General features: G+C 54.1%; 4 protein-coding genes across 4 annotated transcripts; 2 read left to right on the top strand and 2 right to left on the bottom strand.

Moving 5' to 3' along the window:
- Positions 1-303: 303 nt before the first annotated feature.
- VE01_02250 (uncharacterized protein) lies at positions 304-1,072 on the top strand (the record flags this gene model as incomplete). The annotated part of the gene is made up of 3 exons (XM_018271761.2): positions 304-601; positions 651-782; positions 849-1,072. Exons 1-3 carry the CDS (start codon positions 487-489, stop codon positions 1,070-1,072), a joined length of 471 nt encoding a protein of 156 aa, XP_018133419.2. The 5' UTR covers positions 304-486.
- A 503-nt stretch (positions 1,073-1,575) lies between these two features.
- VE01_02251 (uncharacterized protein) lies at positions 1,576-3,268 on the bottom strand (the record flags this gene model as incomplete). Its single annotated transcript, XM_018271762.1, has 3 exons — positions 1,576-1,915; positions 2,000-2,853; positions 3,011-3,268. The coding sequence occupies 3 exons, from the start codon at positions 3,266-3,268 to the stop codon at positions 1,576-1,578; spliced, it is 1,452 nt and encodes a 483-aa protein (XP_018133420.1).
- A 1,115-nt stretch (positions 3,269-4,383) lies between these two features.
- On the bottom strand, positions 4,384-7,500 carry VE01_02252 (uncharacterized protein). Its single transcript, XM_018271763.2, has 3 exons — positions 6,862-7,500; positions 6,629-6,769; positions 4,384-6,573 (listed from the first exon to the last, which is right to left on the bottom strand). Exons 1-3 carry the CDS (start codon positions 6,971-6,973, stop codon positions 4,664-4,666), a joined length of 2,163 nt encoding a protein of 720 aa, XP_018133530.1. The 5' UTR covers positions 6,974-7,500; the 3' UTR covers positions 4,384-4,663.
- A 2,197-nt stretch (positions 7,501-9,697) lies between these two features.
- INO1 (Myo-inositol-1-phosphate synthase) lies at positions 9,698-12,251 on the top strand. Its single transcript, XM_018271764.2, has 2 exons — positions 9,698-10,130; positions 10,216-12,251. Exon 2 carries the CDS (start codon positions 10,368-10,370, stop codon positions 11,958-11,960), a length of 1,593 nt encoding a protein of 530 aa, XP_018133531.1. The 5' UTR covers positions 9,698-10,130; positions 10,216-10,367; the 3' UTR covers positions 11,961-12,251.
- Positions 12,252-12,855: the final 604 nt, after the last annotated feature.

The raw sequence follows: 12,855 nt of genomic DNA on the forward strand, positions 1-12,855 counted from the left end.
TTAACCTACAACCCAAGCCCACAAAGTGTCTCAACTCTAAATCACCCCCTTTAGCCTCAACGGCTCGGATGTTCTTCCGTGCGACCCCCCACCCCGCGCCCTTTATCCTAAACCCCGCCAAAGCTTGCATTTATTGATTAACTCGGCCTCGCCGCAGCAACCGCGCGCAATCTGGAACAACACTCTTACAGACGCTCTGCCCTGACGGCGGCGTTGCATTGGGGGTATGCGGCTTACCTACCTCTATTATCCCTCGTTTGTTACCCCGCGTTCTGGGAGGGGCAATCTATCAGTTGCGCGTTGATATATTTGTATATATTGTGCGCGATGCAGTCAGCAATTGAGGTCCCATGATTCTATCAGACGATAATGAATGAGTTTCTTCTCATTCCGATGTCCGACGGAAGAGAAGCGGTTGCGCTCCTCTCCCAATTCCTCGGCCCAGGACAATGAGGTGTATATGTAAGTGAGAATCCGCCATGAATCATGGTAAGCATCAAGACCAATCTTTCCTCCCCTATTCCTTTCCTCTCCACCACAGCCAAAATGCGCTCCCTATCTCTCCTCCCCCTCCTCGCCCTCTCCGCATCAGCACAGCTATGTTCGTCCCCCCTCCTCCCCCCAAACACACCCACCCTAACATCCCTCAGGCGCCGATAACCCCTCCATCTGCCCCGCCTCCACCGTCTGCCAAGACCGCGGCGACGGCTCCCCCTCCTGCGTCGGCGGCTTCTCCGCTCCCTGTGCCGCCGGCAATGGCGGAGCCGCGAACTGGGGTCAATGTAAGATTGCCCTCTCCCCCCCATCAGGGAGTAGTAAGAGACAGTAGACAGTACTGATAACCACAGGCGGCGGACAGGGTTTCGCAGGCCCGACTTGCTGCGCTGGCGCGCCGGACTGGCTTTGTTTCTATGCGAATCAGTTCCATTCGCAGTGTTTGAGGGTTATTTACCCTGCACCTGCTGAGACGACAGCGGCGCCGACGACGATGGCTACTTCAACCACTACAGCAGCACCGGCGACGTCGACGGTGGCGAGGGTGTGTACGGCGCATTGGGGACAGTGTGAGTGAATTTCTCTTTTGTTTGTGGGTTGAGAGTGGATTTAGGGTGTGTGGATGTGGACTGGGACTGATTGTTGGTGATATAGGTGGAGGACAGGGATGGACGGGACCGACGTGTTGTCAGGATGATGAGACCTGGTTTTGTGAGGTTGCTAATAACTGGTTCTCGATGTGTCATCCGAGACCTGTGGTGTCCTCGGTGTAATCGAGCGCGGTGGCTATGCCGTCTGCGTGGAAGGGTTAGAGGGAGTTGTGGGTTGGTGCTCAGGGGGTTGGAGTTGGAGATGTCAGGAGGGGAACAGCTTGGATGAAGTAGTACATATGATAGGGACAAAGTATATATGTTATTGGAAAGTCTTTGCTACTACGAGATATATGATAGTGGCTAGATATATGCCAGTATATGGATACATTCCTTGCAATATAGCCTTTGCGCTCAGCAACCCCCCCATTATCTTCTCATGCCAGTCAGCCATAAGCCAATACCTAGCACATCTCCAAACCACCCTTCATCACATCCTCACCCCCAAAACACATAACCTCCCCACCTCTCCCGCCCATCCCATCAAAAAACTAAACCTCAACCCCGTAATCCACTCTTGCAACTCTCTCACCCCATTTATATCCACCGTATCCCCAACCCCTTTCTTGGAGCTTAGTACCCCCACTGCCCCAGCCTCCCCAAGAAGTTCTTTCCACGCTTTTGGCGTCCATTGTAGCTTCTCTGCTTCGAGTGCGCGGGTCTCGTCGAGCAATGATCCTATTACGGCTGGGTTGATGGATAGGGTTTGGACGGTGCCGCAGGTGAGGCATGGGGTAGTGGGTTCGAGGGAGTATATCGGGATGCCGCAACTATGGCGATAGTTAGTTTACCAATCCACAGAAACGTATGCAACAACAAAGGGACACAGTGAGGAAAGACATAATATGCCTTACCATTCCCCAACCGCCGCCATACCCCTCCACACAACCCTCACAAGATTCACCTGCCCAACCACCAAACTCAACCACATCGTCCACACCCCTTCCTCCTCCCGCACCCTCTCCTCCAACTCAGCAAGAGTATACAAACCTGCCTCCCCAACCGTCTTCTCGAACATTTCCATCACTTTGTCCGGAACCTCCTGCCTCTTGGTACTCACCCTCCTCTCCCTCTCCGCCCACCTCCTCAACCCCTCCACCCCCCCAACCTCCGGCTCCGCATCCACCAAACTCTCTTGTCCAAGTGAAATACATGCCTTCTCTCCCCCTCTCTTCATCGTCGCCCCCGTAATCAACAGCACAGTCCCAACCTTAAACGGCACCGTCGCGTGGTCAAAAAGGGTTAATTTGCACTCCCCCGTCCGATCCGCCAATACCAGTTCCGAGACCACGAAGTCGGTCATCCGCGCTGGGTGTTCAGGGCTGGAAGGGTCCTTCTTCTGGACTTTCCGCGAGGGGTGGATGGCTGTTAAGACGAGGAGGAGGCGCGCGGTGGGGAGCTCGTGGCCGCTGGCGAGGAAGGAGGAGAGGGTCATGAGGTCGGAGGGGGAGGAGAGGGGTGTGCGGTAGAGAGAGGGGGAGAAGGTGGGGGGGTGGAGGATGAGGTGGGCGCCGGAGTCGCGGCCGGAGAAGATGGAGGTTCCGAGGGGGGTAGAGAGGTGGAGGGGAATGGTGGTGGGGGTGGGTGGGGAGAGGGGAGGAGAGGGGGTGAAGAGGAGGGAGGAGGCGCGGACGAGGTGGGGGGTGTAGATTGTGATGAGTTGGGTGAGGTGGAGGGGTGGCGGGAGGGGGGAGAAGTAGAGTTTTACCTATATTATGGTCTGGTTAGCTGGGCTTGTCTCTGTATTCCTTTCGATGGCAATACCACGGGATGAAAAGGAGAGATCGGGAAAGGGGTAGACCAACATAAATCCCACCCGTGCCATCATGCACCACCATGCCCACCCATCCTTTCGCTGCACTCACGCGTTTGCTCTTCCCATATGTTACCCTGAAGTTGGCGATTCGGCCTTGGAAACGGACTGGTCGTGAGCCAGCGGTGAGAGCGACAATAGCGTGTTGTGTGTATGTTCGTGTAGGGGCGAAAGGGGTATAAAGCGGGTCTGTGGATGAGTCGATGGATGGGTCGGTGGGAATGAAACCGTCGCCTGGGTAGGAGGGTGTGGTGTTGTTGGGTGGAGAGATGGGTTTGAAGAAGGAGTGGATGGTGGGTGAGGATGGCATTGTGTGGTCTGTGATAAAAATGCTCCTTTGTTTGTAGGATAGATAGGATATATTTGAGCTTCAGACAAGGTTGAAAACAAGAATAAGAAGAAGAAGATGCAAACGGATGGTAAGAGGATAAAGACGCTTGCTGAGGGAAGACTTGTACGTCTTATGGAATAAGTGAGATACTGGGACAAGTGAGAGAGTGTCTGACAAACGTGAACTGAAACATATAATACCCTAGACCTTATACCATCATTGGTAGAATATAGAACCTAATCTCGTAGTCTAGACGTTTATAGGTGATGATTGAGGAGGAGGAGGAAAGAAGGTGAAGAAGGAGAGAACGGGAAGACGGTAAGACGTCCACATAAGCTGCATCCAACTCCCATCCCCCTCCCATCCCCTCCTCCCCTTCCCCCCCTCCATCCTCAGGCCAACACCCACAACCATTCAACCCAACACAGCCATATAAAGCCCCTTAACTCTTCAAAACCCAAGCGGCACAGTGGCGCAGTGGAAGTACCACTGTCAGGACAATCTGGCCAGGGGTGGATAAATAGGAGGTAAGCGGTTCGATTCCCCGCTATCCAAAAAAAGACAAAACCCAATCCTCGCGTTCCATCAACTCCAACTCCCAATTAAAGTAAAATCAAGTGATTTTCTACATCAGATCTCAGCCCACCACGAGATCTGATGGTCTTTTGCATTTTTGATCTTTAAATCCTCCTTTTGGCGAGCTGGGGGGTGGTAGAGAGAGACGTCTGTTTGCATCAGATTCGCCTAGCCAAGGAGGCGGACGCGTTTGTTTGCTTCCCTTACTTCGTTTGAGAGCCTCATAACAGCAACGAAGATCTTTCTACAGGCATATCTCCCCTATTAGCCTTCTACGATGTTCATGATATGATGGTATACTTTTATATCTTTTCGTCATTGTGGAATACACGTCGAGTAATGCTGAACGGACTCGTGATGGCGAATTAATTCAACCCCTCCACCACACGGACGGGAACAGACTGCCACTCAGCAAACGCAGAACCAGGCATTCTGATGGCAGCAATGATCCGACCTCAATGCTGGGAATGGTCAGTTCGTAGACCAAACCCACCAAGCTTCTACTATTCATGAGCAGCCTTCACTATGAGTATCACCATGATCAGAGAAAGTGAGAAACAAACGCAGTGAGTAGCAACCAGCACCTCGTGCCTCATATCGATTATTGATTATATGTACTTCAGATCCCATCATCCATCCATCCACAAACACATTAACTAATCTCCCCTCGCAATGCCAAACAGCACCGGCCAAAACCCGCGAAACCATCCAACCCACCCGCACAAAACCTGCGAAAACAAAAGTAAGAATCGGGGTATACGCCACACACAACACACAAAACCACAACCCTATCCCCGCTCAAATCATCATCAACCTCGTCGTCCTGCGCTCCATCCTCCCCATCCCTCCACCAACCCCAAGCATGCCTCCAGGGCCACCTCTCCCCCTCCCTCCCCGGCCCCTCGCCCTCATCTGCGCCCTCCTCATCGCATCCCTCTCACAATACACCCTCCCCCCCAGCTCAAAATACCCATCACTAACCGGCCCCCTACAATCACTACAAACCAAACACCCAGGATGAAACTTCCTCCCCCCCATCCCCCCCCCTTTCGCCGTCTCCAAACACGGCCCCTCAATCCCGCCTCCACACCCACCACAACAACTCCCATTCAACCTATGATAATCCCGCGCGCAATACGGCGCATCATCCAGGACATAGAACGACGCCGTCGCAAACGGCGCCCGGCACGTCGTGCACGTAAAACACGCTTTGTGATAGTGCCCCGTCAGCCGCCCATCAGACGACGACAGCGACTTCCCCGTGATCGGCAGCTGGCACGCCTTACACGCCCCCTTCGCCGTTGACGGGCGACGCGCGGGTGGTCCCGTGTGGGGGTTCATGGTGTCGGATGCTGCGGTGGAAGGACGGCGCGCGGGCGAGAAGGAGGGAGAGTGCGGTTGCGAGGGGTGGCGGAGGGAGGGGTTGGGTTGTTCGAGGCGCGGGGCGGATGGGCGGCGGGGGGAGTGGCCTTGTTGCGGGTTGTAGCGGCTGCCACTGCTGCTTTCGCGCGGGAGGCCGGGGGAGCGGAGTCCGGATTGGATTGCTGGGTCTGCGAACTCGGGGGAGAGGAGGGAGGGGTCTAGGTTCCTCCTTCCTCTCGCGTCTTGCACAGCGGGTTGTTGTTGTGGCTGTGGCTGCGGTACTGGCACCTCAGCGATGGCTTGCTCGAGGTCCTGCATTAACCCGTCAAAACCGCCCATAGCGCTCTTCTCCTGCCTTCGTCGCGGCGGTTCGACCGATGACGGTGGGCTGGAGCGCGAGCTCGTCTTGCTGCGTGGGGAGTGGCTCGAGTCGCTGGAGGACTGCGAGACGGAGGGTGTGTGGAAGGGGTTTTGTGCACCGAACTCGGCGTCGAGGTTTATACCCGCTACGCTGCCTTGGCGTGCTAGCGGAGCTCCACGGGGTGGTGGAGGAGGTGTGATGGAGGGCAGGCGCGTGTGCGAGTCGCGCGGGGGGGAGGTGCGGACGAAGGTTGGGCCGTCGAAGGTGGTGGATGCGACGGTGGATGTTGAGGGGTGACGAGGGCGCGCGGACTCGGATGGTCGTCTCGGGAGGCCGACGAAGTTGCTTCCGCCTGGCGTGGCTTTTGGGAAGGTGTTGCTCCTGTTTGTGGGTGTGAGGGGCGGAGGCGCATCGAGTGATGACGATGATGAAGGTGGTGGCCCGAAGCCGCCATAGCCACCGGGGCGCTCGGTTCGGATAGGAATTGGAGGGATTTCGGAGCGCGGGGGTGAGCGCGAGGACATGGAAGACCCCGACGAGGTGCTACGGCCGTGGGCGCGGCCGTCGGTGGATTTCGCCCGCATATGATTCGGCTCTTCGTCTACCGCTTCCTCTGTACCCTCACGCTTGCCTCGACGTCCCTTGATATCAAACGGGCCGGGGGCAATGGTGTTCATCCTCTTCAACACCCCGCCGCCCTGGCCCAACCTCGGGCTCACCGGCGCATATCTCGGGTCCGCTTCAGCGTACTGCTGCGGCCTCGCGAGGTACGGGCTTTTCGGCGGCGGGAAGGGCGGGAACGAGCTATCGGCGTTTGTGGCGAGGAAGTCGGGGGAGGAGCGGTCGTTGATCTGTGTGCGAGCGGCGCCGAGGGCACGTGGGTAGGGCGAGCGTAGACCGTCGCTAGGGGTCATGGGGGAGGCGCTGCGGGACTCGCTGGAGGCTGAGACGGGGGTGAGTTGGTCGGGGCGGGTGAAGGGGCGGTCTGGGGAGGATGGTTAGCTTGTGTGTTTTCTGTGGTTGTGGAGATGGAGACGTACTGGCTGCTCTGGTGTCTACACGCGGCGGTGGTAGACGGGTGGATTTATATGCGCCGCTGTTGTCGGGCGGCGGGAGAGGTTTGCTATCGTATGGGGAGTATGTGGAATAGCCTTTTGAAGAAGGCTCTAGCGGCGGCGTGGCTATGGAGTTGTCAGTTACTGTCCTTCCCCCTTTCTCCGATGTCTTTGTTTCTCTCGCGTCCTGGAGCTTGGTGGTGGAATGGGAAGCTTACGCTCAGCAGGGCCGCAGACATGCTCGCCCATCATGGAGATCTCGATCTCCTGCGCACACATAGAGCACTTTATCGTCGGCAGGAAGCCTGACATCCTGCTGGTGTCCGCCATGGTCCTGCGCTCTCAGGTCTCCTATTCTGGATATTGCAACATGCGGCAGCGCTCCAGGCTAATAGTCCAGATGCGCGGTGTGGGTTGTGAGCGAGCAGATTCGGAGAAGGCTACCTGCGCCTTTTGTTGTTGTTGTCGACTCTGTTGGTTGAGGTCTCCTTGGTAGGTTAGGGAGATACGAAGGAAACCAAGCACGATTATTGAAGCAAGGACGAAGAAATGTCTTGGTTTCCGGCACTTCAAGCAGAGGGTATGTACAGAAAAGTCTTTAACAGCGGCAGTGGAATGCGCGACGGCGAGGTGCAGCTTAAACAATTGTTTGGAAACGTGGAGAGGGAGGTGGGTGTTACAGAGGTGTGTCGGGTGTGCAACAGAAGGACGGTTCGACGGTCGACGGGCCTCTGGCGGTCCATATGCACGGAGGGTCTATGCACGGGAGAGACATATGCAGGTACCAGGTACCACACCACGGTGACACCCACAAGGTGCACGGATCACATGCTCAGTGCAGCGAGTAGGAGTTGAGGATTGGAGGAAGTTGAGGGGAGGGGCGAGAGGGAGAGAGGGGGATTGGCGGTTGATGACAATCTGCGGTGTGTTGCTCTCGATGCTTGTAACTTCACGGGTTGCACTCTGTCGACCTCCTTTTTCGTTGTTCTCATATTAGGGACAGTTAGAAAATCATCAGGAGTAACTCGACGAACACACAACGCCATTCTCATGCACATCATCAATATCACATCCCCATCTCCCACGCTCTAGAACTCTAGAACTCTAGAACTCATCTCATCACACCAGCCCGCCGCCGTGCCAACGGTGGATGGTCGATGGTCCCATCTGCACGACATGGCATCCCCCATACAAAGGAGTCCATGGTGTAGTAATGACGCTCCCCTCCAGCCGTGATCACTTCCCCTTTCAGCCGCCCCAGGACCAGCCGGGTTAGCAGTGGGTCAGGATGGTGCGCATCACCCGCCACCTCCGTCGCATCCAGACTGGTCCCCCGATGGGTCGCTATGGGGATTACAGTTGAGGGTTTACGAGATTAGGCCAGGATCCAATCCAGCTGGGGTGCTGACTGTAGATGGTGGTGGTGCGGCGAGGGCGATGGGGGTTGGGTGGGACGGTCCAGGGTAAGCGCTGTCATCTCCAGGGCTGGCTGTTCCTGGCCACACGCTGTATGTTTCAGAGCGCCACAAGGGCAGGCAGGGTCCTGATTTGGACGGTGGTGAAGGCTGATGTTGAATGAGGAAATTGCTATGGTGGTGTGCAGTAAGTAAGCAGGTTATCGTGTTGTACCCGACTTCACGCACGACAGAAATATCCCTCTCTGTACCGGATTGACCGGACGGATGAGATACTCAAAAGAACTCGAGTCCCTCTCGTTCATTAGCCGTCGTCTTTTTCGGAGATTTGATCTGTGCATCCCTTCCGCATTGGGACGACGCCACGATGGGTGGGATCGAGAAGGGGGGTGTGCTTCGGCTAGGACCGGGGGGGTCTTGTAACAACCCCCTATTGTTTGTTGGTCAGGGCGGCTATTTGGGATATTATGGGATGAAAGAGTAGAGTTATATATAATTGTGGGATTCCTGCATTATGGGTGCTATGGTTAAAATGTCACACGTGTGTTGGCAGGAATGAGAGAGCGGTGGATGAAGAAAAAATAAGTATGTAAGGGCAGGAAAAGAAGAGGTGTGAAGAATTTGGCTTCGGTTAGGTGCAGCACGGTCGCAGTGCAGGTACTGTGCAGCACCACTGCGAACCCCTTTTTTCACGTGTTTGCTCCATTCAGGGTCCTTGCTCGCGTGTGTAAACGGGGTACGGCATACATCGTACTTGCGTAATCCAGAAAGATAGAGATAAGAAGGAACGAACCAAGGAACGCCCGGATGCCGGAAGAGAAGAGAGGGCTTTCATAAACAGATGCCGCCATTAATCCCCTAGATCCAGTTTGCTGCACCAGACAACACAGCACAACACCGCACACGATATCAACACCGCACGCACACTGGATAAGGAATTATGGAGCCCCGGCGATCAACATATGCCGGTGTTTCTTGGAACCGCAACGTTGCGCCCTCACCGCTCCTTCAACGCTGTTATTCCTCCGCTCTGGCCTCCTGCGGTTTCGCTGTAGCCTTGCTGGTGGTGCAGAATCTAACCCCTCGAACTTGCGGAATCTGGTACAAGATCTCTTCATGACAGCAGGCACTATTCCCGCTCAAGTAATCCGTGCACAACTGATCGGCTTTCCCCTCAATCCTCTCAATAGGTGGGGGGGTGTTGTTGTCTGGCGATCAGTGCTCCGTTGTTGCTCCGTTTGCTCCTGATTGCTGCTGATTGTTGTGCTGGTCGTGTGTGTGATTTGGTGTGGTTTGGTGGTATTTTGGCGGTGTTTTTGTTGCTCTGAGCTGAGACAATTATCCGTCCCCCGCTGTTGTAATCATGATCACGTGACCACCACACATGAAATTTTTGACAAGTTGGCGGAGGTGGGGGTGACCGCGGGGCTTTCCCCTCCTCAACCACCGGAACACCTGGAGATACTTTCAACAAACTCCACCATAGCCATTCTGCCTCCTAATGGACCAAATTAATATGAGAAAATTGTATAAAATCGTATAAAAAATAACAAAAAATACCATCACAACCGGAAAATGTTTAATAAAATGTCTTGGACGTACGCCAATTCACCCTTTCCGCGCGTCTTCTATACGTACACCTCTTTTGCTGCGTTACGTACTCTTCCATTTCCCTACTTTCCTGCCCCGCCAAATATGCACCACCACTTAGAGCCCAGCATGCTCCAATGACGCCTGCACTTTCCCGCCGATAGTGGAACAAAACCCACCATCCCACCTCACCAAACCACCTGCTAGCTCCTCCGAACTTTCCCTGGGCTCCCGTACAACCGCACATTCCCAAAAACACACATAAACACCCCTCCTTCCCCTCTTCCGCTCTTCTTTCTCCTGTCTTCACCCACAAACACTTCTTCGATATAACCCAAAGCTTCAAAACTTCCAAACATTCTGATACACTTCAACCCTTACCTCAAAAACACCCAATACCCGTCTTAAACCTGTTCTAGATCGTCGCTCCTGAGTGTCGATCTTCCTCAAGTCTTCAAGACGTTTTCTAATCTCCTTAACTCGTACGTTCCCTTTCCTCTCGGAAGAATATGAAGAAGATGAAGAAGATGGAAGAAGAAGAAGAGCTCCAAACTGACTCCCTCACAGTATCCACCACCCGTTTGCTGGAGGCCGCAAGAGTGCTCCTGGTAGTTCATCGGATTTACCACACGTCAAATAATTAATCCAATACAACCAAGAACAACCAAACTCAAACCTCCACATATTTTAGTAGCTTACTACTTTTAACATACTAAAATATGGCACCACACGCTGACAATGGCACTGGTGTTGCAAACGGGAACGGTGCTTCCCCCGTCAAGGACCTTTTCACGGTCAACAGCCCAAACGTCGTGTACACCGACGAGACTATCAAGTCTAAGTACACGTACTGCACCACCTCTGTCTCTAAGGATGAGGCTGGCAAGTACGTTGCTACCCCCAAGGAGACCGTCTACGACTTCAAGGTCGAGCGTGCCATCCCCAAGACCGGTATGATGCTGGTCGGTCTCGGTGGTAACAACGGTTCCACCGTCACCGCTGGTATCATTGCCAACCGCCGCAACCTCACCTGGCCCACACGTGAGGGAAACCGTACTGCCAACTACTACGGTTCCGTCACCATGGCCTCCACCATGAAGCTCGGTACGGATGCAAAGACCGCCAAGGATGTCAACATCCCCTTCCATGACGTTCTCCCCATGGTCCACCCCAACGACCTTGTCGTCGGCGGATGGGATATCAGCTCCATGAACCTGGCTGATGCCATGGACCGTGCTGCTGTCCTTGAGCCCACCCTCAAGGCCATGGTCAGCAAGGAGATGGCTGCCATGACCCCGCTCCCATCCATCTACTACCCGGATTTCATTGCCGCCAACCAGGAGGACCGTGCCGATAACCTCATTGCCGGCTCCAAGGCCTGCAACGAGCACGTCGAGAAGATCCGCAAGGACATTGCCGACTTCAAGGCCGCCAACAACCTTGACAAGGTCATTGTCATGTGGACTGCCAACACTGAGCGCTTTGCTGAGCTCATTCCTGGCATCAACGACACTGCCGACAACCTGTTGAAGGCCATCGCTGACGGACACGAGGAGGTTGCTCCTTCCACCGTCTTCGCTGTTGCCTGTATCCTCGACAACGTGCCATTCATCAACGGCTCCCCCCAGAACACCTTCGTTCCGGGTGCCATTGACCTTGCCGAGAGACACGGTGCGTTCATCGGCGGTGACGACTTCAAGTCCGGGCAGACCAAGATGAAGTCCGCCCTCGTCGATTTCCTGATCAGCGCCGGTATCAAGCTCACCTCCATCGCCTCGTACAACCATCTTGGTAACAACGACGGCAAGAACCTGAGCTCCCAGCGCCAGTTCCGCTCCAAGGAGATCTCCAAGTCCAACGTCGTCGACGACATGGTCGAGGCCAACCACATCCTGTACAAGGAGGGTGAGCACCCCGACCACACCGTCGTGATCAAGTACATGCCCGCTGTTGGTGACAACAAGCGTGCCCTCGACGAGTACTACGCCGAGATCTTCATGGGCGGCCACCAGACCATCTCCCTCTTCAACGTGTGCGAGGACTCCCTCCTCGCCTCCCCGCTCATCATCGATCTCGTACTCATCGCCGAGCTCATGACCCGTGTCTCCTGGAAGGCTGAGGGTGGCGAGTACAAGGGTTTCCACTCTGTTCTCAGCATCCTGTCCTACATGCTCAAGGCCCCGCTTGTGCCCAACGGAACCCCAGTTGTCAACGCCCTCGCTAAGCAGCGTGGTGCCTTGACCAACATCTTCCGTGCCTGCGTCGGTCTCCAGCCCGAGTCTGACATGACTCTTGAGCACAAGCTTTTCTAAGCTTGTTGTCCTGTCTTGACAATACGAGGTTGATATGCACAGCACCTGAGAAGGGATTTTTAATTCTGGGACCCCCTCTTTCTCCGCTTTTTGATGGACTGGATGGGTAGGCTTGAAAGGGCTTGCTTGTCCTTTTTGTCATGGGTGGTGATAGGGGAGTCGGTATGGAGATATGTTATAGCGATGCCATGAGCCTGCTGTTCAGCAACGGTGTCTGGTGGTAGTTGCAGCCGCTCGTTTGTAGGTCCCTTTAGTAGGGGCTGAAAATTGAAGGTTGTGCGTTTGCAAAACATTTTGGTTTTTGATGATTGTGATATGATGTGATGTGATGTGAAGTCTTTTGTATGTGCTGTTGTAGTATTGTAAACCTGATCTGTTGTCTCATGCTGGCTAAAATTGTAGGAGATTCTAAGAGGGACTGTCCGTAATATCAGTGCGTACAGCAACTGTAGTTTTGGTAAAGGTGTTCGGTCACTCAGGGTTACAGTCAATAAGCCAGTTGCTCAAGACATGTTAAGTTAAGAGAGAAGTTAGATCCTATTAGCGCAAATTGCTGGTATGATACCTCATCCTTACGATCCGCTAGAGCATAGATATACGGTACGTATTTGCTTTGCTGTATGCCTCTTCCCTATGTACATTGTAGTAGATTTGTGGGAATGAGTTGAGACGGTTGGTAGGGTGTTGTATAATTCTTGTTTTATCATATTTGCATTTTAGGAATTTATATATATATACATGCAATTTAATTAAACCATATGTCCCCGCCACAAACCACACACTATTTATCCTTTCATTATCTACTACCTTTCTTAGACCCTGTTTCATATTTGATTTACATCCTCTACTCACTAGGCCGAGGGGCAGTGGTTTCGCATCACGCCACTCTAAGACC

Source organism: Pseudogymnoascus verrucosus, assembly GCF_001662655.1.
Source record: "Pseudogymnoascus verrucosus strain UAMH 10579 unplaced genomic scaffold scaffold_6, whole genome shotgun sequence".
Classification (NCBI taxonomy): domain Eukaryota; kingdom Fungi; phylum Ascomycota; class Leotiomycetes; order Thelebolales; family Thelebolaceae; genus Pseudogymnoascus; species Pseudogymnoascus verrucosus.